Source organism: Dendrobates tinctorius, unplaced genomic scaffold (genome assembly GCF_039654945.1).
Source record: "Dendrobates tinctorius isolate UK_male_01 unplaced genomic scaffold, ASM3965494v1 ptg000202l, whole genome shotgun sequence".
Taxonomy (NCBI): domain Eukaryota; kingdom Metazoa; phylum Chordata; class Amphibia; order Anura; family Dendrobatidae; genus Dendrobates; species Dendrobates tinctorius.
Window position 1 is genome coordinate 857,398 of NW_027361869.1, and position 21,055 is coordinate 878,452.

The 21,055-nt window shown below is 45.0% G+C and overlaps 1 protein-coding gene across 1 annotated transcript in view; it reads right to left on the bottom strand.

Annotated features, from left to right (window-relative positions):
• ADCY9 (adenylate cyclase 9) overlaps nt 1-16,525 on the bottom strand; it is a 97,123-nt gene extending 80,598 nt beyond the window's left edge. The window contains exon 1 of the mRNA XM_073553528.1: nt 14,074-16,525. Within this exon, the coding sequence (XP_073409629.1) occupies nt 14,074-15,748 (1,675 nt within the window). The 5' untranslated portion in view covers nt 15,749-16,525. The remainder of the gene's footprint in view (nt 1-14,073) is intronic.
• Nucleotides 16,526-21,055: the final 4,530 nt, after the last annotated feature.

A 21,055-nucleotide genomic window follows, 5' to 3' on the forward strand; every position in this document is an offset into this window, starting at 1 on the left:
TCAGGTGGGCACTACAATGGGAGCCGGGCTGCTATAGTATCTTTGTAGAATCTTTCTTTATTTCTTTCTCTCTTTTTCTTTCTTTCTCTGTTCTTTCATTCTCTGTTCTGTCTTTCCCTCATTTTCTTTCTCTCTCTGTTCTTTCTTTCTCTCTCTGTTCTTTCTTTCTCTCTCTAATCTTTCTTTTTTCTCTCTGTTCTTTCTTCCCCTCTTTCTTTCTTTTTCTTTCCTCCCTTTCTCTCTGTTCTTTCTTTCTTTTCTTTACTTCTTTCTTTCTCTCTCTGTTCTTTCTCTGTCTCTCTCTGTTCTTTCTTTCTTTCCCCTCTTTCTTTCTCTCTCTGTTCTTTCTCTGTCTCTCACTGTTCTTTCTTTGTCTCTTACTGTTCTTTCTTTCTTTCCCCTCTTTCTTTCTCTCTCTGTTCTTTCTTTGTCTCTTACTGTTCTTTCTTTCTTTCCCCTCTTTCTTTCTCTCTCTGTTCTTTCTCTGTCTCTCTCTGTTCTTTCTCTATCTCTCACTGTTCTTTCTTTCTTTCCCCTTTCTTTCTCTCTCGGTTTTCTTTTTTCTCTCTCTCTCTGTTTTCTCTCTTCCTTAGTGCCAGTCAGTGTGCCCATAATGCCAGCCACTGTGCCCTCAGTACCAGTCAGTGTGATCAGCAGTGCTAAATGGGTGCGATTAGGTGTGTACATGGGTGTGACTAGTTGTGAAATGGGTGTGGCTGGGCGTGGGCAAAATTTGCAGCGGCGCGCTATGCGCGCCGCAGTCTTTGTCCATCTTTCCCTTCTTCAAAAGTTGGGAGGTATGATAGGGGCGGCTATGACCAGGGGGTCTGGTTGCCCAATAGAGAGCAGTTCTGCCAGGAATTCTGTTACCGTGCGTACAAAAGGGGACAGAGATTTGGGAGGAGTACTGTACCTAAAAGCAATAAATAGGACTGAGCTGAAATACTGGGCACAGCTGTGACTACATGTTATATGTTAATCTCCTCTCACTTCTTGTAACCTACAAGTGTACAAAGATATTATATAGTCACCATGTGACTAGTGGGCCTGTGTAACTTCAAATGCCAGGGCTGAATTTTAGTCCCAGTCCGGCCCTGACAGGGGGGCTGCAGATCATTACAGCACAGGGGGGCTGCAGATCATTACAGCAGAGGTGCTGCAGAGCATTACAGCAGAGAGATACTACGGAGCATTGCACAGAGGTTCTGCAGAGCATTGCAGCGGAGAGGATAGAACAACCCGTGGAGCCTTCTTGCTGACCCTGCTTGTGTGTACAGCAATAACAGAGATCAGGTCCGATCCACCAAACCACAACACAAATAAAGTCTTATACAGGCAAAAAAAAAGGAACAAGAGTCACCCATCCGTCCATTTAGGAACCTCGGAAAGGATCACAAAGACTTATTGTATCTGGAGAGATAAATAAAAGGCCTACAGGTTCATCAAAGGTGAAGGTCACGTGATGGCACCTGAGACAGGTTCAGATAACGGACATGTTTGGCCCGGGGAGAGGAAAACATGTATTCATAGTCACAAGATTGGGCAAGAGCGGCTCCGAGTAAACAAAAACTGACAGTATTGTTTTACCCCAATGCGAAAACATTTACCGATCTATTGTGAGTGCTCTGCGAGGAGAGACGCAACGCTATGCAACAACATACTGTAGGGCGCCGCTTATCATATAGGTGCCACTCATCTTTGTTTTTTATGATCGCTTTTGCACTAAACTTTAATTTTCCTGATTAATTGACATGAAGAATAAATGCAGTGGAGGGGGTTAGCAACCTCCAACAGCTTCTATTGTGAAACTACAACTCCCAGCAACCTGTAGGCTATATGCACACGTTGCGGAATTTGATGGCGATCCGCAGCGTTTTTGGGCGTTTTTTAGAGTTGTAGTTTTACAACAGCCGGAGTGGCGCAGGTTGCTGACCCCTGACTTGTGTAATCAGGGCTGCCCGTGTCAGACACACTATATTTGCAAACAGACCGGTGACACCAAGTTATCAATAAGTTCACATATTTCCAGGAGGAACAACAGAGGGACCGCACAAAGCAGGATTTTATGAAAAGGTGCACAAATGGTGATACATCCTCGTCCGGAGGTCGGTCCGGCGTTGCGAGCGCGCTGCTTCTCTTCAGACATTACCGGAGGTGGATTTTTAAGTGTCACGTGTTGTGTAAACAGAAGGACTTGGAATACCCTTATTTGTTCATGATGCCGCTGCCTGCAATGTGTTTTCAAAACGAGGACGAGCAATTATGTAAATCATTTCCTTGCTTTGATAACACTTAAAAATTTATATATATATATATATATATATATATATATATCTCAAAGTGAAAAAAATTTAAAAAAACAGGGACGAGGTGAAAAGTTGAACCAAACGAGACGGAGGTCACATAAAGATGGTGGCAAATGAAATGATAAAGTTGCAAAATTTGCGTAAATAAAATAAATAAAATTCCTCCTGCGAGATGTAATCAACTGCAGAAAATCCCAAACTATTCTGATCACATTCTACACGAGGAATCTGGACACCAGGAAGGAACTTCAAGTTTCTTTATATACCATGGACACATTTACATATATATATATAAAATATTGTCCATCTGGAGGTGGACAGTAGGTGGCGCTAGAGGGATCTGCTGAAGAAGAGCTAATTTGCATAATTTTTCCCACTAAGCACTGCCTGCTGGATCTCTTTAATGAGAACCAGTATTCCTCAGAGGGCTGTATATATGTGACAAAAATGATATATAAATATATTTTATTTACATATATATTTTTATATATGTTTGCACATATATTTATTTCTGCACACATATATATATATATTTTCTTTTTACATATATATGTTTTTACATATATAAGCATTCATTTATGTATTTTTTACATATATACTTACATATATTTTTTAATTTTACATATGTATATACATACAGTGTATATTTTTTCTTTGTACATATATATTTATTGTTATATATATATATATTTTTTTCTTTTTACATATATCTGTGATAAAAATAAAACATATTTCAGAAAATATTCATTAAAAAAAGTGTGCACATATAAAAAATTATATGTAATTTTTATTTTTTCCATTTATATATACTGTATATGCTGTTCAGTATATATATATATAATTTTTGTTACATATATATTTTACATATATACACTGTTTAAAAAAAATAAATAAAGAGAACACTAAAATCCCACATCCTAGATATCACTGAATGGAATATTCCAGTTATAATTCTTTATTCATTGCATAGTGGAATGCAAAATAAAACATAAAAATGATCAATGTAAATCACAATATCCCATGGAGGTCTGGGTTTGGAACAATACTCAAAATTGAAGTGGAAAATCAAATTACAGGCTGATCCAACTTCAGTGGAAATGTTTCAAGACAAGGAAATGATGCTCAGTATTGTGTGCGGCCTCCACGTGCCTGTATGACCTTCCTACGACACCTGGGCATGCTCCTGATGAGGTGACGGATGTTCTCCTGAGAGATCTCCTCCCAGACCTGGATTAAAGCATGAGTCAACTCCTGGACAGTCTGTGGTGCAACGTGGCGTTGGTGGATGGAAGGATACATGATGTCCCAGATGTGCTTGATTGGATTCAGGTCGGGGGAATGGGCAGGCCTGACCATAGCATTAATGCTTTCATCATGCAGGAACTGCTGACACATTCCAGCCACATGAGGCCTATCATTGTCCTGCATCACAAGGAAACCAGGGTCCACTGCACATATGGTCTTACAATGGGTCGGAGGATCTCATCCCAGTACATAATGGCAGTCAGGGTACCTCTGGCTAGCACATGGAGGGCTGTGCTGCCCTACAAAGAAATGCCTCCCCACACCATTACTGACCCACTGCCAAACCGGTCATGCTGGAGGATGTTACAGGCAGCAGAACGTTCTTCATGGTGTATCCAAACTCATGTCTGTCACATGTGCTCAGTGTGAACCTGCTCTCATATGTGAAGAGCACAGGGCACCAGTGTCGAATCTGCCAATCTTGATGATCTCTGGCAAATGCCAATCTCCATGCATGATGTTGGGCTGTAAGCACGTGTGGGCGTCGGGCCCTCATACCACCCTCATGGAGTCTGTTTCTGACAGTTTGAGCAGACACATGGATGTTATTGGCCAGCTGGAGGTCATTTTGCAGGGCTCTGGCACTGCTCCTCCTGTTCCTACTTGCACAAAGAAGGAGGTAGTGGTCCTGCTGCTGGGTTGTTACCCTCCTTCCAGCCCCTCCTCATCTCCTGGTGTACTGGCCTGTCTCCTGGTATCTGCTCCATGTTCTGCACACTGTGCTAACAGACACAGCTACTCTTCTTCCGACAGCTCACATTGATGTACCATCCTGGATGAGCTGCACTACCTGAGCAAGTTCCGTGGGTTGTAGACACCGCCTCATGGTGCTGTATCTCTAGGTGTGAGAGCAATGACAAAATGCAAAAATGACCAAAACAGTCAAAAAGGATGAGAACGGAGAAATGGTCTGAGGTCACCCCCTGCAGAACCAATCCTTTATAGGGGTTGTCTTGCTGATTGCCTGTTGTCTGTTCCATTTGCACAACAGCAGAAGAAATTGATTCACAATCAGTGTTGCTTCATAACTGGACAGGTGGATTTCACAGAACTATGATTGAGATGGAGTTACATTGTGTTGTTTAAGTGTTCCCTTTATTTTTGTGAGCAGTGTATATATATTTTATTACATATATTACCCTTGGAGGGGTGCTCATTCTCATTGAAGAGACCCAGCAGGCAGTGCTCCATGGGACAAAAATTATGCAAATTAGCTCTCCTTCAGAAGGTCTCTCTAGTGCCATCTACTGTCTATATACAAAACACAGAAATTGAACTTGTTGGATTTTCATATTTCCAGTCCTTTATTCCCCCAAAGATAAGCAGCAATAAATCTACATGGCAACCGCTTATTATGTATGACTGATTTTCTAGCCTGAGAAATCTCTTCAAATCTGCCACATAAAATATCACGAAGTAGCGACCACTCTTCCTACAATCTTTACCACAGTCCTTCTAAAACTTCCATCTAGTGCACCAAATAACACCCCCAAACAGCGTTCGTTGCAATACAAACCCTCGGAACACCATTTTCTAATTACTTATAGGATTTTAAGCAGCGTAACAAAATGAAAACCATTAGAACGTTGAAAATATAATGCTTGTGGTACAACCACAAGTGAGTGGATCCGACAGTCTGAGATCGCAGGCGGTAAGAATGTAGAGCAGTGGGATGGCGGGACGTAAATGGTCTGTAATGTGGGACTTTTAACCCTTTTAGTTTCATCATCATTTCGCCATAACATTTACAGTCATGGTCTAGATCTTGTGCGCGCTGCTCCTAAAAGGATCATATATTGTGGTATTATATGGGCATAGTGTGGCCGGACCCCGGTAACGGGATCAGCCACGGGACTCTCGTAAGGCCTGTTTCACACTTCCGTTTTTGTGTCCGCCAAACGGATCCGTTTCCGTTTTTTTGACGGAAACTGATGCAAACGGATCCGTTTTTTTAAAAACGGATCCGTTTTTTTGACGGATCCGCGGTAACCGTAATGGAAGTCTATGGGACAAAAAAACCGATCCTGCAAAAAATGGCGGATCCGTTTTTTTACGGAAAACAACGGATTTTGACGGATTTGAAAAAACGGAAGTGTGAAACAGGCCTAAGAGTGCCAGCCACATGGCCCTGATAACAGTGTCGGCTACAGGACACCAACAACAGGGCCCGTCATAGCACCCTCATAACAGTGCCAGCCAGAGGACCCTAATAACTGGGCCAGTCATAGGACCCTGATAATAGTACCAGCCAGAGGACCCTAATAACAGTGCCAGCCACGGGACCCTGATAACAGTGCCAGCCACGGGACCCTGATAACAGTGCCAGCCACGGGACCCTGATAACAGTGCCAGCCAAGGGACCCTGATAACAGTGCCAGCTACAGGGCCATCATAACAGTGCCAGCCACAGGACCCTAATAACAGGGCCAGGCATAGGACCCTGATAACAGTGCCAGCCACAGGACCCTGATAACAGTGCCAGCCACGGGACCCTGATAACAGTGCCAGCCACGGGACCCTGATAACAGTGCCAGCTACAGGGCCATCATAACAGTGCCAGCCACAGGACCCTAATAACAGGGCCAGGCATAGGACCCTGATAACAGTGCCAGCCACAGGACCCTGATAACAGTGCCAGCCACGGGACCCTGATAACAGTGCCAGCTACAGGGCCATCATAACAGTGCCAGCCACAGGACCCTAATAACAGGGCCAGGCATAGGACCCTGATAACAGTGCCAGCCACAGGACCCTGATAACAGTGCCAGCCACAGGACCCTGATAACAGTGCCAGCCACGGGACCCTGATAACAGTGCCAGCCACAGGACCCTAATAACAGTGCCAGCTACAAGGCCATCAAAACAGTGCCAGCCAGAGGACCCTAATAACAGGGCCAGTCATAGGACCCTCATAACAGTGCCAGCTACAAGGCCATCATAACAGTGCCAGCCAGAGGACCCTCATAACAGTGTCAACCACAGGGCCCTGATAACAATGCCAGCCACATGGCCATCACAACAGTGCCTGATAACAGTGCCAGCCACAGGACCCTGATAACAGTGCCAGCCACAGGACCCTGATAACAGTGCCAGCCAAAGGACCCTGAAAACAGTGCCAGCCACAGGACCCTGATAACAGTGCCAGCCACAGGACCCTGATAACAGTGCCAGCCAAAGGACCCTGATAACAGTGCCAGCCACAGGACCCTGATAACAGTGCCAGCCACAGGACCCTGATAACACTGCCAGCCACAGGGCCCTGATAACACTGCCAGCCACAGGGCCCTGATAACAGTGCCAGCCACAGGGCCTTGATAACAATGCCAGCCACATGGCCATCATAACAGTGCCAGTCACGGGACCCTGATAACAGTGCCAGTCACAGGACCCTGATAACAGTGCCAGCCACAGGACCCTGATAACAGTGCCAGCCACAGGACCTTGATAATAGTGCCAGCCACAGGGCCCTGATAACAGTGCCAGCCACAGGACCTTGATAATAGTGCCAGCCACAGGGTCCTGGTAAAAGTGTCGGCCACAGAACCCTCATAACAGTGCAAGGCACAGGACCTACATAAATGTGCCAGCTATAGAACCTTGATAACAGTATCAGCCAGAGAACTCTCATAGCAGTGTCAGGCATAGTACCCACATAACAGGGTCAGGCATAGTACCCACATAACAGTGTCAGGCATAGGACCCACATAACAGGGTCAGGCATAGGACCCACATAACAGTATCAGGCATAGGACCCACATAACAGTGTCAGGCATAGGACCCTCATAACAGTGCCAGACAGAGGACCCACATAACAGTGTCAGGCATAGGACCCACATAACAGTATCAGGCATAGGACCCACATAACAGTGTCAGGCATAGGACCCTCATAACAGTGCCAGACAGAGGACCCACATATCAGTGTCAGGCATAGGACCCACATAACAGTGTCAGGCATAGGACCCTCATAACAGTGCCAGACAGAGGACCAACATATCAGTGTCAGGCATAGGACCCTCATAACAGTGCCAGACAGAGGACCCACATATCAGTGTCAGGCATAGGACCCACATAACAGTATCAGGCATAGGACCCACATAACAGTGTCATGCATAGGACCCACATAACAGTGCCAGACAGAGGACCCACATATCAGTGTCAGGCATAGGACCCACATATCAGTGTCAGGCATAGGACCCACATAACAGTATCAGGCATAGGACCCACATAACAGTGTCAGGCATAGGACCCACATAACAGTATCAGGCATAGGACCCACATAACAGTGTCAGGCATAGGACCCACATATCAGTGTCAGGCATAGGACCCACATAACAGTGCCAGACAGAGGACCCACATAACAGTGTCAGGCATGGGACCCACATAACAGTGTCAGGCATGGGACCCACATATCAGTGTCAGGCATAGGACCCACATAACAGTGTCAGGCATAGGACCCACATAACAGTGCCAGACAGAGGACCCACATAACAGTGTCAGGCATAGGACCCACATATCAGTGTCAGGCATAGGACCCACATAACAGTGTCAGGCATAGGACCCACATAACAGTGTCAGGCATAGGACCCACAAAACAGTGTCAGGTATAGGACCCACAAAACAGTGTCAGGTATAGGACCCACATAACAGTGACAGGCATAGGACCCACATAACAGTGTCAGGCATAGGACCCACATATCAGTGTCAGGCATGGGACCCACATAACAGTGCCAGACAGAGGACCCACATAACAGTGTCAGGCATAGGACCCACATATCAGTGTCAGGCATAGGACCCACATAACAGTGTCAGGCATAGGACCCACATAACAGTGTCAGGCATGGGACCCACATAACAGTGTCAGGCATGGGACCCACATATCAGTGTCAGGCATAGGACCCACATAACAGTGTCAGGCATGGGACCCACATATCAGTGTCAGGCATAGGACCCACATAACAGTGTCAGGCATAGGACCCACATAACAGTGTCAGGCATAGGACCCACATAACAGTGTCAGGCATGGGACCCACATAACAGTGTCAGGCATGGGACCCACATAACAGTGTCAGGCATGGGACCCACATAACAGTGTCAGGCATAGGACCCACATAACAGTGCCAGACAGAGGACCCACATAACAGTGTCAGGCATGGGACCCACATATCAGTGTCAGGCATAGGACCCACATAACAGTGTCAGGCATAGGACCCACATAACAGTGTCAGGCATAGGACCCACATAACAGTGTCAGGCATGGGACCCACATAACAGTGTCAGGCATGGGACCCACATATCAGTGTCAGGCATAGGACCCACATAACAGTGTCAGGCATAGGACCCACATATCAGTGTCAGGCATAGGACCCACATAACAGTGTCAGGCATAGGACCCACATAACAGTGTCAGGCATAGGACCCACATAACAGTGTCAGGCATGGGACCCACATAACAGTGTCAGGCATGGGACCCACATATCAGTGTCAGGCATAGGACCCACATAACAGTGTCAGGCATAGGACCCACATAACAGTGTCAGGCATAGGACCCACATAACAGTGTCAGGCATAGGACCCACATAACAGTGTCAGGCATAGGACCCACATAACAGTGTCAGGCATGGGACCCACATAACAGTGTCAGACATGGGACCCACATAACAGTGTCAGGCATAGGACCCACATAACAGTGTCAGACATAGGACCCACATAACAGTGTCAGGCATAGGACCCACATATCAGTGTCAGGCATAGGACCCACATAACAGTGCCAGACAGAGGACCCACATAACAGTGTCAGGCATGGGACCCACATATCAGTGTCAGGCATAGGACCCACATAACAGTGTCAGGCATAGGACCCACATAACAGTGTCAGGCATGGGACCCACATATCAGTGTCAGGCATAGGACCCACATAACAGTGTCAGGCATAGGACCCACATAACAGTGTCAGGCATAGGACCCACAAAACAGTGTCAGGTATAGGACCCACATAACAGTGTCAGGTATAGGACCCACATAACAGTGACAGGCATAGGACCCACATATCAGTGTCAGGCATAGGACCCACATAACAGTGTCAGGTATAGGACCCACATATCAGTGTCAGGCATAGGACCCACATAACAGTGTCAGGCATGGGACCCACATAACAGTGTCAGGCATGGGACCCACATAACAGTGTCAGGCATAGGACCCACATATCAGTGTCAGACATAGGACCCACATAACAGTGTCAGGCATAGGACCCACATAACAGTGTCAGGCATGGGACCCACATAACAGTGTCAGGCATGGGACCCACATAACAGTGTCAGGCATGGGACCCACATAACAGTGTCAGGCATAGGACCCACATAACAGTGCCAGACAGAGGACCCACATAACAGTGCCAGACAGAGGACCCACATAACAGTGTCAGGCATAGGACCCACAAAACAGTGCCAGACAGAGGACCCACATAACAGTGTCAGGCATAGGACCCACATAACAGTGCCAGACAGAGGACCCACATAACAGTGTCAGGCATAGGACCCACAAAACAGTGCCAGACAGAGGACCCACATAACAGTGTCAGGCATAGGACCCACAAAACAGTGTCAGGTATAGGACCCACATAACAGTGACAGGCATAGGACCCTCATAACAGTGTCAGGCATAGGACCCACATATCAGTGTCAGGCATAGGACCCTCATAACAGTGCCAGACAGAGGACCCACATAACAGTGTCAGGCATAGGACCCACAAAACAGTGCCAGACAGAGGACCCACATAACAGTGTCAGGCATAGGACCCACAAAACAGTGCCAGACAGAGGACCCACATAACAGTGTCAGGCATAGGACCCACAAAACAGTGCCAGACAGAGGACCCACATAACAGTGTCAGGCATAGGACCCACAAAACAGTGTCAGGTATAGGACCCACATAACAGTGACAGGCATAGGACCCTCATAACAGTGTCAGGCATAGGACCCACATATCAGTGTCAGGCATAGGACCCTCATAACAGTGCCAGACAGAGGACCCACATATCAGTGTCAGACATAGGACCCACATAACAGTGTCAGGCATGGGACCCACATAACAGTGTCAGGCATAGGACCCACATATCAGTGTCAGGCATAGGACCCACATATCAGTGTCAGACATAGGACCCACATAACAGTGTCAGGCATGGGACCCACATATCAGTGTCAGGCATAGGACCCACATATCAGTGTCAGGCATAGGACCCACATAACAGTGTCAGGCATGGGACCCACATATCAGTGTCAGGCATAGGACCCACATATCAGTGTCAGACATAGGACCCACATAACAGTGTCAGGCATGGGACCCACATATCAGTGTCAGGCATAGGACCCACATATCAGTGTCAGGTATAGGACCCACATAACAGTGTCAGGCATGGGACCCACATATCAGTGTCAGGCATAGGACCCACATATCAGTGTCAGACATAGGACCCACATAACAGTGTCAGGCATGGGACCCACATATCAGTGTCAGGCATAGGACCCACATAACAGTGTCAGGCATAGGACCCACATATCAGTGTCAGACATAGGACCCACATAACAGTGTCAGGCATGGGACCCACATATCAGTGTCAGGCATAGGACCCACATATCAGTGTCAGGCATAGGACCCACATATCAGTGTCAGGTATAGGACCCACATATCAGTGTCAGACAGAGGACCCACATATCAGTGTCAGACATAGGACCCACATAACAGTGTCAGGCATGGGACCCACATAACAGTGTCAGGCATAGGACCCACATATCAGTGTCAGGCATAGGACCCACATATCAGTGTCAGACATAGGACCCACATAACAGTGTCAGGCATAGGACCCACATATCAGTGTCAGGCATAGGACCCACATATCAGTGTCAGACATAGGACCCACATAACAGTGTCAGGCATGGGACCCACATATCAGTGTCAGGCATAGGACCCACATATCAGTGTCAGACAGAGGACCCACATAACAGTGTCAGGCATAGGACCCACATTACAGTGTCAGGCATAGGTCCCACATATCAGTGTCAGACATAGGACCCACATAACAGTGTCAGGCATAGGACCCACATATCAGTGTCAGGCATAGGACCCACATAACAGTGTCATGCATAGGACCCACATATCAGTGTCAGGTATAGGACCCACATAACAGTGTCAGACAGAGGACCCACATAACAGTATCAGGCATAGGACCCACATATCAGTGTCAGGTATAGGACCCACATAACAGTGTCAGACAGAGGACCCACATAACAGTATCAGGCATAGGACCCACATATCAGTGTCAGGCATAGGACCCACATATCAGTGTCAGGTATAGGACCCACATAACAGTGCCAGACAGAGGACCCACATAACAGTATCAGGCATTGGCTCCTCATTACTGTGTCAGCTGTAAAACGCTCATACCAATGCCAGTCACAGGGCAACCATAACAGTGTCATCCATAGAACCCTCATAACAGTGTCACCGACAAAACCAGTGTCAATCATGGAATCTTCATAATAGTGGCAGCCACCACTACCCCTATATCTCTGTCACCCACAAAACTCTAATAATAGGGCTAGCCACAGGACCCCCCCATAACAGTGATAGTAAAAAAAAATAAAATACTTTGTGGAGTTTTGCATCTGGGTGGAAGGATGTAACCACTGTGGTCTGATAGATGGCGGCAGGAAAAGAGCCGCTGAAGCAGCTGTACTCTGGATGTAACTCATGACCCCACCACCCAATAATGCCAAGAAAGTGTTCACATGTGCCACTTTCCACACACATGCCATGGCTTCGTCAGCCATCTACTGTGACATGATAAATCTTTATGTATACTAACACCTAGCAGCGGATCATAAATCCGCAGGAATCCATCATGGTAATCTATACCGTAGGTTATCATTTATAAAATACCTGATACTATAATTATGAAGAATTGGATTATAAACAGTATCATAATATATAGAAATACCCCGACTGTGGATTATAAAGCAGGATTAGCAAGTTCTAGGAATGTATGTAATATATAGTGATCTCCGGTAATCGACATACTGAGGATTAACAGTCAGAACAAATTAGTTTTAGGTATAGGATAACGTGATCCTCCAATTTTGGATTATCAAGCAAGATCAGTCAGATCTGTGAATGTGGGACATGTAGTGGGATCTCCTGACTCCAGTGGATCACATTTTAGGATTTTTTTTTATTCCGCATTGTTATCGTTTAATACACCCCCAATCAGGTTTCCGTGATTCGCGATTGGCATTAGCTCTGATCGCAGCCGTTAAACCCCTTACATGCCATAGTGAACAATGACCATAGCGTCTAAGAGGTTATATTTGTGTGTGTGGGATCTCTGTATCCCACTGGATCCCCGTGGGAAATCAGTAGATTGTTTAATAGCAGCTGGGGGACTATAGGGGTGGCGGCTCAAATATGGACTTCCACTATATGGCCTCCAGATTTCTATAAAAACATAGCTCATAATAGTGTCAACCTACGTTCTCCATAAAATCGTGCCCTCTTAACCACGACAGCCAACCTCTAAATCAGTACAAGCACGGTGCCCTAGATCAGTGCTAATCAATGGCAAAAAAAAGGACCAGCATCTGTGTGGGACTTCGGACATAACTGGGATTCGGTGGGAGACGGAGGATGGAGATAGTATTAAAAGTAGTGATCTTTCACGCCAAGAGACCAGGGACTCTAGGAATAAGATCTAGTTCATGTACAAACTAGGCCACAGGTGCCACATATGAGTGGTAGCCACAATGGACTTTCTGTTAAGATGTCATTAGTGGTTCAGTGATGGAAGCATGGACCAGATGCCACCAACCCTGAACTCCTAATGCCACAACTGGTAATCTGGGAGACTCGTCTACTCCTCTTGGAGTCTGAGAGGTCTCCCTTTTTGGGAGGAAGTCTCTTTGACATTACGGGAAAATCTGAATATGTGGATACACCAAATGACTACATAGTGATTTCCTGGCTCCAGGTTCTCAGGACAAGATTACATAGCGCTTTTTCATTTAAAGAGTATGATCTCCTGATAGCGGATTATCAGGATGGGATTAGACATTACTCGATAGTACATAATATATAATAAAGACAAATGAACAGGATAAAGCAGTGCCAGATAGGCATCTAATTCTCGGTGACCTCCTCAAAGAAAATTATGAGCGTAACACTCAAAATTGTAAATGTTCTAAAGAAGAATTTATCGCCACGCTACAAGAAGTGTGTCTAAGATCTAAACCACTGAATAAAATAATCCTCGGCAATTCAATTATATACTGTGGTAGTTTTGACTTCCTTGTAATCTAATGTCAAGTGATTGGTTGTCAGTTTTGTTCTAAAATCAAATGTTGTAAATAAGATTATTGCTTCTGAGCAAAGAATTAGGAGATAGGCCTAATAGCATATTAATGGGACAGGTCTTACCTTTCAGCTGATCGGCCGCTACAATCTGCCCAACTCGTTCCACCACCAAACTGTCTTCCATCAAGTATCGATCATCCAGATATTTTGCAGTTTTCTCAGAAATGTGCACTTTGCCGGCCACACCAAGCTGCTCCATAAGATTGGCAAGGTTGACATCATTTGACCACACATCGAATTTAAACCTCCGCATGCCCAGGATACCGCATAACACCGTTCCAGTGTGTACACCGACACGCATGTTGACCATCTCTTTCTTTTCCTGGCAGAACTGCTCAATAGCCTCAATCATGCCAAGGCCCATCTCAATACAGCAGTAGGCATGATCTGCCCGTGGCTCAGGGCATCCTGCCACGCAGTAGTAGCAATCACCCAAGGTGCTGATCTTCTCACATTTTGTCTCCTCGCAGAGCCGATCGAAACGGCCAAACAGGTCATTGAGAAGTCCCACAAGGGCATGAGCAGACTTGTTGGCGCTCATCTTCGTAAATCCTACAATGTCGGCAAATAATATGCTTACTTGTTCTATTCTTTGCATCTTGAAGGGCCTGAAGACAATTGGGGTCTTCTGGATAGAGGATTTCTTTTTGCGACTTTTAGGGCTTGACGCCGAATGCCTCTTTACTGAGTTCTCACTCTCATCATCACCCTGCTTCATCAGGTCATCAGCAATAATCCGTGGCATGACAGAGTGAATCATCCTTTCTTTGAGGGCTTTCTCCACTTCTAGATCTTTGCCATGCATGATGGACTGGCCAACCTTTAGGAAAGTGCTGCGTGATCGGACCTCAGACATTATGAAGAGATGGACTCCGATAGCATGAATACACACATGCAATAGCGCCTTGCTCAAAAGTTCCCAGTGAGCCATTCTATCAGCCAAAGGAGCAAAACACCCTTCATCACGAAAGTGGTATCCAAAGGTCTCGAAAAGTATAGAGTAAACTACCCCAAGACAGGCACTGAGGTACAAGGGCAAGTGCATGACTGAGTAGTGGAGGAGCAAAACCTCTACACAAATGGAGAAACTGCCAACTTGGGACAAGCAAGAAGTCGAAGCGGGAATTAGGAAGGAAGTTACATTGGATAGATCATTGCGGGCAGCTTTAGGAGTCAGAACCTGGAACTGAGAGGCCAAAGTCAAGGCAAAGACCAGCAATGTGACAAGTAAGGAGACTGCCGTGCAGTGACGAGTATAGGATTTAGTAAAGGTGAAGGAGAAAAAGCCTAGGCACACCACAAGGAAGCACAGGGTTGGTACAAGGTAGCCAATCAGTTTGGCTTTCATATGGAAACCAAAGTAGATGCTCCACAGGAGCGCAGAGACAGAGAGGTACAGTAGAGCGTAGCGAAACCTGCGCTGCGTCTGGGGGAAGCATCTCTCCACGCAGGCTTCCTCTAGGTTACTGGAATCAAATTTTGGGTTCCACCAGTTGGATGTTGACCTTTCAAAAAGTTGGGGGAGCTTCTTCTGCCTTCTAACACCCCCGACTCCTCCACCCTTCTTGACTCCCGACTCCCCCGAGCTGCAACTGGATGATATGCTATATTTGCAACGTCTTGAAGGTGCTTGGTGGTGCTGCCTGTTAATTTTTACAGTTACACTAGTATTGTCCCCACTGCCGTCACACCTCACCTCCGTATGATGCAGCAGCTGCTGGTTCACCGGGGAAGCCATATTGTCGATATATAGTTTTCCTGGGACTTTTTTTTTTCTTTCCACCTCACACCCTCTTCCAACACCACCAATAACACTGCCGCCCCCTCCTAACCTTCAGCTACAGACTTACAGAAGGGTTTTGACAGCTTTCAGCCTGCCTGAGGCAGCACTCACTTGTGCCTCCATGCAAAGTAGCCTCTCCTGTCTGTCTCTTCTGGTAGCTAAATACAGTCATTCAAGAAAGCAGATATCTCCAGATGCAGACGGACCACGCCAGAGTAAGGCAATGCAGTCCATACATTAATATGTCGGAAAGACACCCCAAAAGAGATGGTCGAGGTAGACCCTACCGCCAATCATTTCCTTCCTCTTAGAAATATTTAGGAGTAGGTCACTCAGTATTGTGTGCCTGGAGGGAGAAAATAATATACATTATATTCCATCCACGTTAGGGGGGGATCCATCTTTATAGGAAAATATTCCAGTATTCCCAGGATGACATGCATAAAAGATACAGAGGACAGAAGCAATTTCCTGAGGATCCCTCTTCTTTTTGGGGGGTGCTAGATGTTAATTGCAGTCTTTCTTCTGGATCCCTCTTTAGGCAATCCCTTTGCAGTGGTGTCTGGCTCCCGATCACTCGCAATCTATGCAGCAGGTTGGGGGTCCCCTCTCCTGGTGGTTAGGGGTGCAAACAGGAAGGATCTGAAGCTCCAGTTCTCTTTGGCCAGACATGAGGGGCCTCACACCAGCACAGACAGGCCGCTTGCTTGCTCTTCTCGCTTTCCTGGCTGATTTTCCTATGCTGGGTTGAGCAAGGAGGGGGGAAGAGGAGGAGGAGAGAGAATGGGGGCAGGCAACGAGGAAAGGGAGGTGGAGAGAGATGGGAAAAGGGGTAAAGGCTGAGGAAAGGGAACCGCAGATATGTGATTTCAAGGGGAAAAATGCGAAAGGAGGGAAAAAAAAAGGATGCAAAGTCATTAAGTGTTCCTCATGTGTTACATAGCCATGGAGGAAGATTACATAGGTTTTTATTTTCCTACACATGGCTGTGACATACAAATGGAATTGAGGGCCTTTTCCGATTTCCTTTTAATGTAACGTAACCTTAGGTAATGGCAGCATCGAAGTGATAGTGTCCTACGATAATATGTTAGGTAATGGCAGCATCGACGTGATAGTGTCCTACGATAATATGTTAGGTAATGGCAGCATCGACGTGATAGTGTCCTACGATAATATGTTAGGTAATGGCAGCATTGACGTGATAGTGTCCTACGATAATATGTTAGGTAATGGCAGCATCGAAGTGATACTGTCCTACGATAATATGTTAGGTAATGGCAGCATCGACGTGATAGTGTCCTACGATAATATGTTAGGTAATGGCAGCATCGACGTGATAGTGTCCTACGATAATATGTTAGGTAATGGCAGCATCGACGTGATAGTGTCCTACGATAATATGTTAGGTAATGGCAGCATTGACGTGATAGTGTCCTACGATAATATGTTAGGTAATGGCAGCATCGACATGATACTGTCCTACGATAATCTGTTAGGTAATGGCAGCATCGAAGTGATACTGTCCTACGATAATATGTTAGGTAATGGCAGCATCGACGTGATAGTGTCCTACGATAATATGTTAGGTAATGGCAGCATCGACGTGATAGTGTCCTACGATAATATGTTAGGTAATGGCAGCATCGACGTGATAGTGTCCTACGATAATATGTTAGGTAATGGCAGCATCGAAGTGATACTGTCCTACGATAATATGTTAGGTAATGGCAGCATCGACGTGATACTGTCCTACGATAATCTGTTAGGTAATGGCAGCATCGACGTGATACTGTCCTACGATAATCTGTTAGGTAATGGCAGCATCGACGTGATAGTGTCCTACAATAATATGTTAGGTAATGGCAGCATCGACGTGATAGTGTCCTACGATAATATGTTAGGTAATGGCAGCATCGACGTGATAGTGTCCTACGATAATCTGTTAGGTAATGGCAGCATCGACATGATACTGTCCTACGATAATATGTTAGGAATTGGCAGCATCGACGTGATAGTGTCCTACGATAATCTGTTAGGTAATGGCAGCATCGACATGATACTGTCCTACGATAATCTGTTAGGTAATGGCAGCATCGACGTGATAGTGTCCTACGATAATCTGTTAGGTAATGGCAGCATCGACGTGATAGTGTCCTACGATAATATGTAAGGTAATGGCAGCATCGACGTGATAGTGCCCTACGATAATATGTAAGGTAATGGCAGCATCGACGTGATAGTGCCCTACGATAATATGTTAGGTAATGGCAGCATCGACATGATAGTGTCCTACGATAATATGTTAGGTAATGGCAGCATCGACGTGATACTGTCCTACGATAATCTGTTAGGTAATGGCAGCATCGACGTGATAGTGTCCTACGATAATATGTAAGGTAATGGCAGCATCGACGTGATAGTGCCCTACGATAATATGTTAGGTAATGGCAGCATCGACGTGATAGTGTCCTACGATAATATGTTAGGTAATGGCAGCATCGACGTGATACTGTCCTACGATAATCTGTTAGGTAATGGCAGCATCGACGTGATAGTGTCCTACGATAATATGTTAGGTAATGGCAGCATCGACGTGATAGTGTCCTACGATAATATGTTAGGTAATGGCAGCATCGACGTGATAGTGTCCTACGATAATATGTTAGGTAATGGCAGCATCGACGTGATAGTGTCCTACGATAATATTTAGGTAATGGCAGCATCGAAGTGATAGTGTCCTACGATAATATTTAGGTAATGGCAGCATCGACGTGATAGTGTCCTACGATAATATTTAGGTAATGGCAGCATCGACGTGATAGTGTCCTACGATAATATGTTAGGTAATGGCAGCATCGACGTGATAGTGTCCTACGATAATATGTTAGGTAATGGCAGCATCGACGTGATAGTGTCCTACGATAATATTTAGGTAATGGCAGCATCGACGTGATAGTGTCCTACGTTAATATGTTAGGTAATGGCAGCATCGACGTGATAGTGTCCTACGATAATATGTTAGGTAATGGCAGCATTGACGTGATAGCGTCCTACGATAATATGTTAGGTAATGGCAGCATCGACGTGATAGCGTCCTACGATAATATGTTAGGTAATGGCAGCATCGACGTGATAGCGTCCTACGATAATATGTTATTTAATGGCAGCATTGACGTGATAGTGTCCCGCGATAATCTAGAGGTCCAACCCTGGTGGACCTACCTAGGCTCTCCCAAGATCAATCTTCCTACAAATTGTTCATCCATCAAGTTATCACGCTTCGAAATTGAGCCGAAGGCCGCTAAATGATAATAATTATGAAAGAGTCAGGAACGCTATACCGGTGCCCACGTGTACTGTGCCCTGCCATCGACTTCTACTGGCCGTATATAGTGCCCGATTACATTCGGCTGGCATATGGCCGAATCCTTCTTCCTCAGTAAACAGAACCCAATCAATCCCGCCATCGTTCCGTGGTACCACAAATTTAAACATTGAGGCTTTCTTATGCAAACATAGCCTTATTTGAGTGAGACCGGCCTCTTCTGGAAGCTCTATATTACATAAAGGGACCTCCCAGCTCAGGACCACTATGAACAAGGGGACGTCAAGATATTAGTATGCCCGCAATCAGCGCCGGCGCTAGGTTTTTAAGGGCCCTTGTGGGTTCTTCTTCTGGTGATTCAAGCTGTAGATTTTACCATTACAATTTGGGGGTCAAAACATTTTCATTTAATTTTGCAAGATGAAGTGACAAAAAAGTGATTTTTCCATTTTAATATTTTTCCAAACCATTTTGGGCTCTATATGACTTTTATATCCCTTTTTATTCCATTTTTTTTTTTTTAGGTGGAGGCAAACTAATAAAAAAAACAGCAATTTTGCCATTTTGATATTTTTCTTCTTTACCATTTTGGGAGCCATATGACTTTCCTGATCTTTTATTCCTTTTTTTGGGAGGAGGAAAAATAATATAAATAATGATAATACAATTCTGAAATTTCAATATTTTTTTGCCATAACGTTTTGGGCTCCATATGACTTTCTGATCTCTTTTTATTACATTTTTGAGGGGAGGCAAAGTAATAAAAAAAAATCAGCGATTTTGCCACTTTGATATTTTACTAGTGCGTACCAATACACACGAGACGGTATTAAAATATGTTCATATTTTTTAGGTCTTTATTTATGTGTGTGCACTTGATATGTACGGCCAGCTTAACCCCAAACAATACCACTTTAGTTCATGTTGGGCCCACAACAGATAGGCCCAAAGGGTGGAGAAACCAACTAATCATCTTTGTACTATATATTTACTGGTTTCCTTTTTGTTTTCCTCCGTTTTCACTCTATGCACCTTGAAAAACAAAATTTGGAAAGCATCAGCAAGTAGGAAGAGGACTGTTCTTCCTGCCTGCTGATGGTTTCCAAGCACAAAAACACACACAAAAAAAAATTAATTTACATATGGTAATAGTAAAATGCACTGCCTAAAACTTACCTAAATCCATAATCTTCACTTAATAAATGTAAAAAAAAAATTAAATTATATGGCCAATTACATCTCAGTGTTCAGTTGTGGATTATTTTCTTGATTCCTAAATGAAAAAAATAGAAATAATGTACAGTAAAATTCCTTTACTCTGGCATCTGATAGTCCAGAAACTCTCATAGGTTGTTTTATTAAGCGGAAGTTTTAGATGAGATATTTTATATTTGCATTTTATGTCCAATAATCCAGAATATTTGATAATCCAGTATGTGTATTTTGCTGTTACCTTTTACAGTCAGCTGCCGGTAATGATTATAGCTATTTGCACATATTACAAGTAAGTGAAGGGGTTTCTGCCGCTAGAAGTTTTTATAGGTATAATTACATTTGCAATTGCTGGCAGTTCCTCCCTGCGCCATTTATTTATCTAACCCAAGCATCCAGAACTCACATTGACCAGATGCCGTTAATAAAATACAATCCTCACATGATCCCTGCTGCTTTCTATAGCCTGGGAGCATGCCATTAGAATATGTCCTGCACTCATAGACCATGACTGGCAGCTGACAAATATCATTCATAGAAAATGACGATTATTTGCCAATTATTTACATAGAATGGCTCCACCTAGTGTTCAAAGTGTATAGCTATGTGCACGTCCACCTGTCGAGCAGAGTTCTTGTGGTCACACGTGCTCAATCATTCCTACCCCCAGTCAGGTCTCTAATCACTGCAGCCTTTAGAAATCATTTTCTACCTGCTTGTCA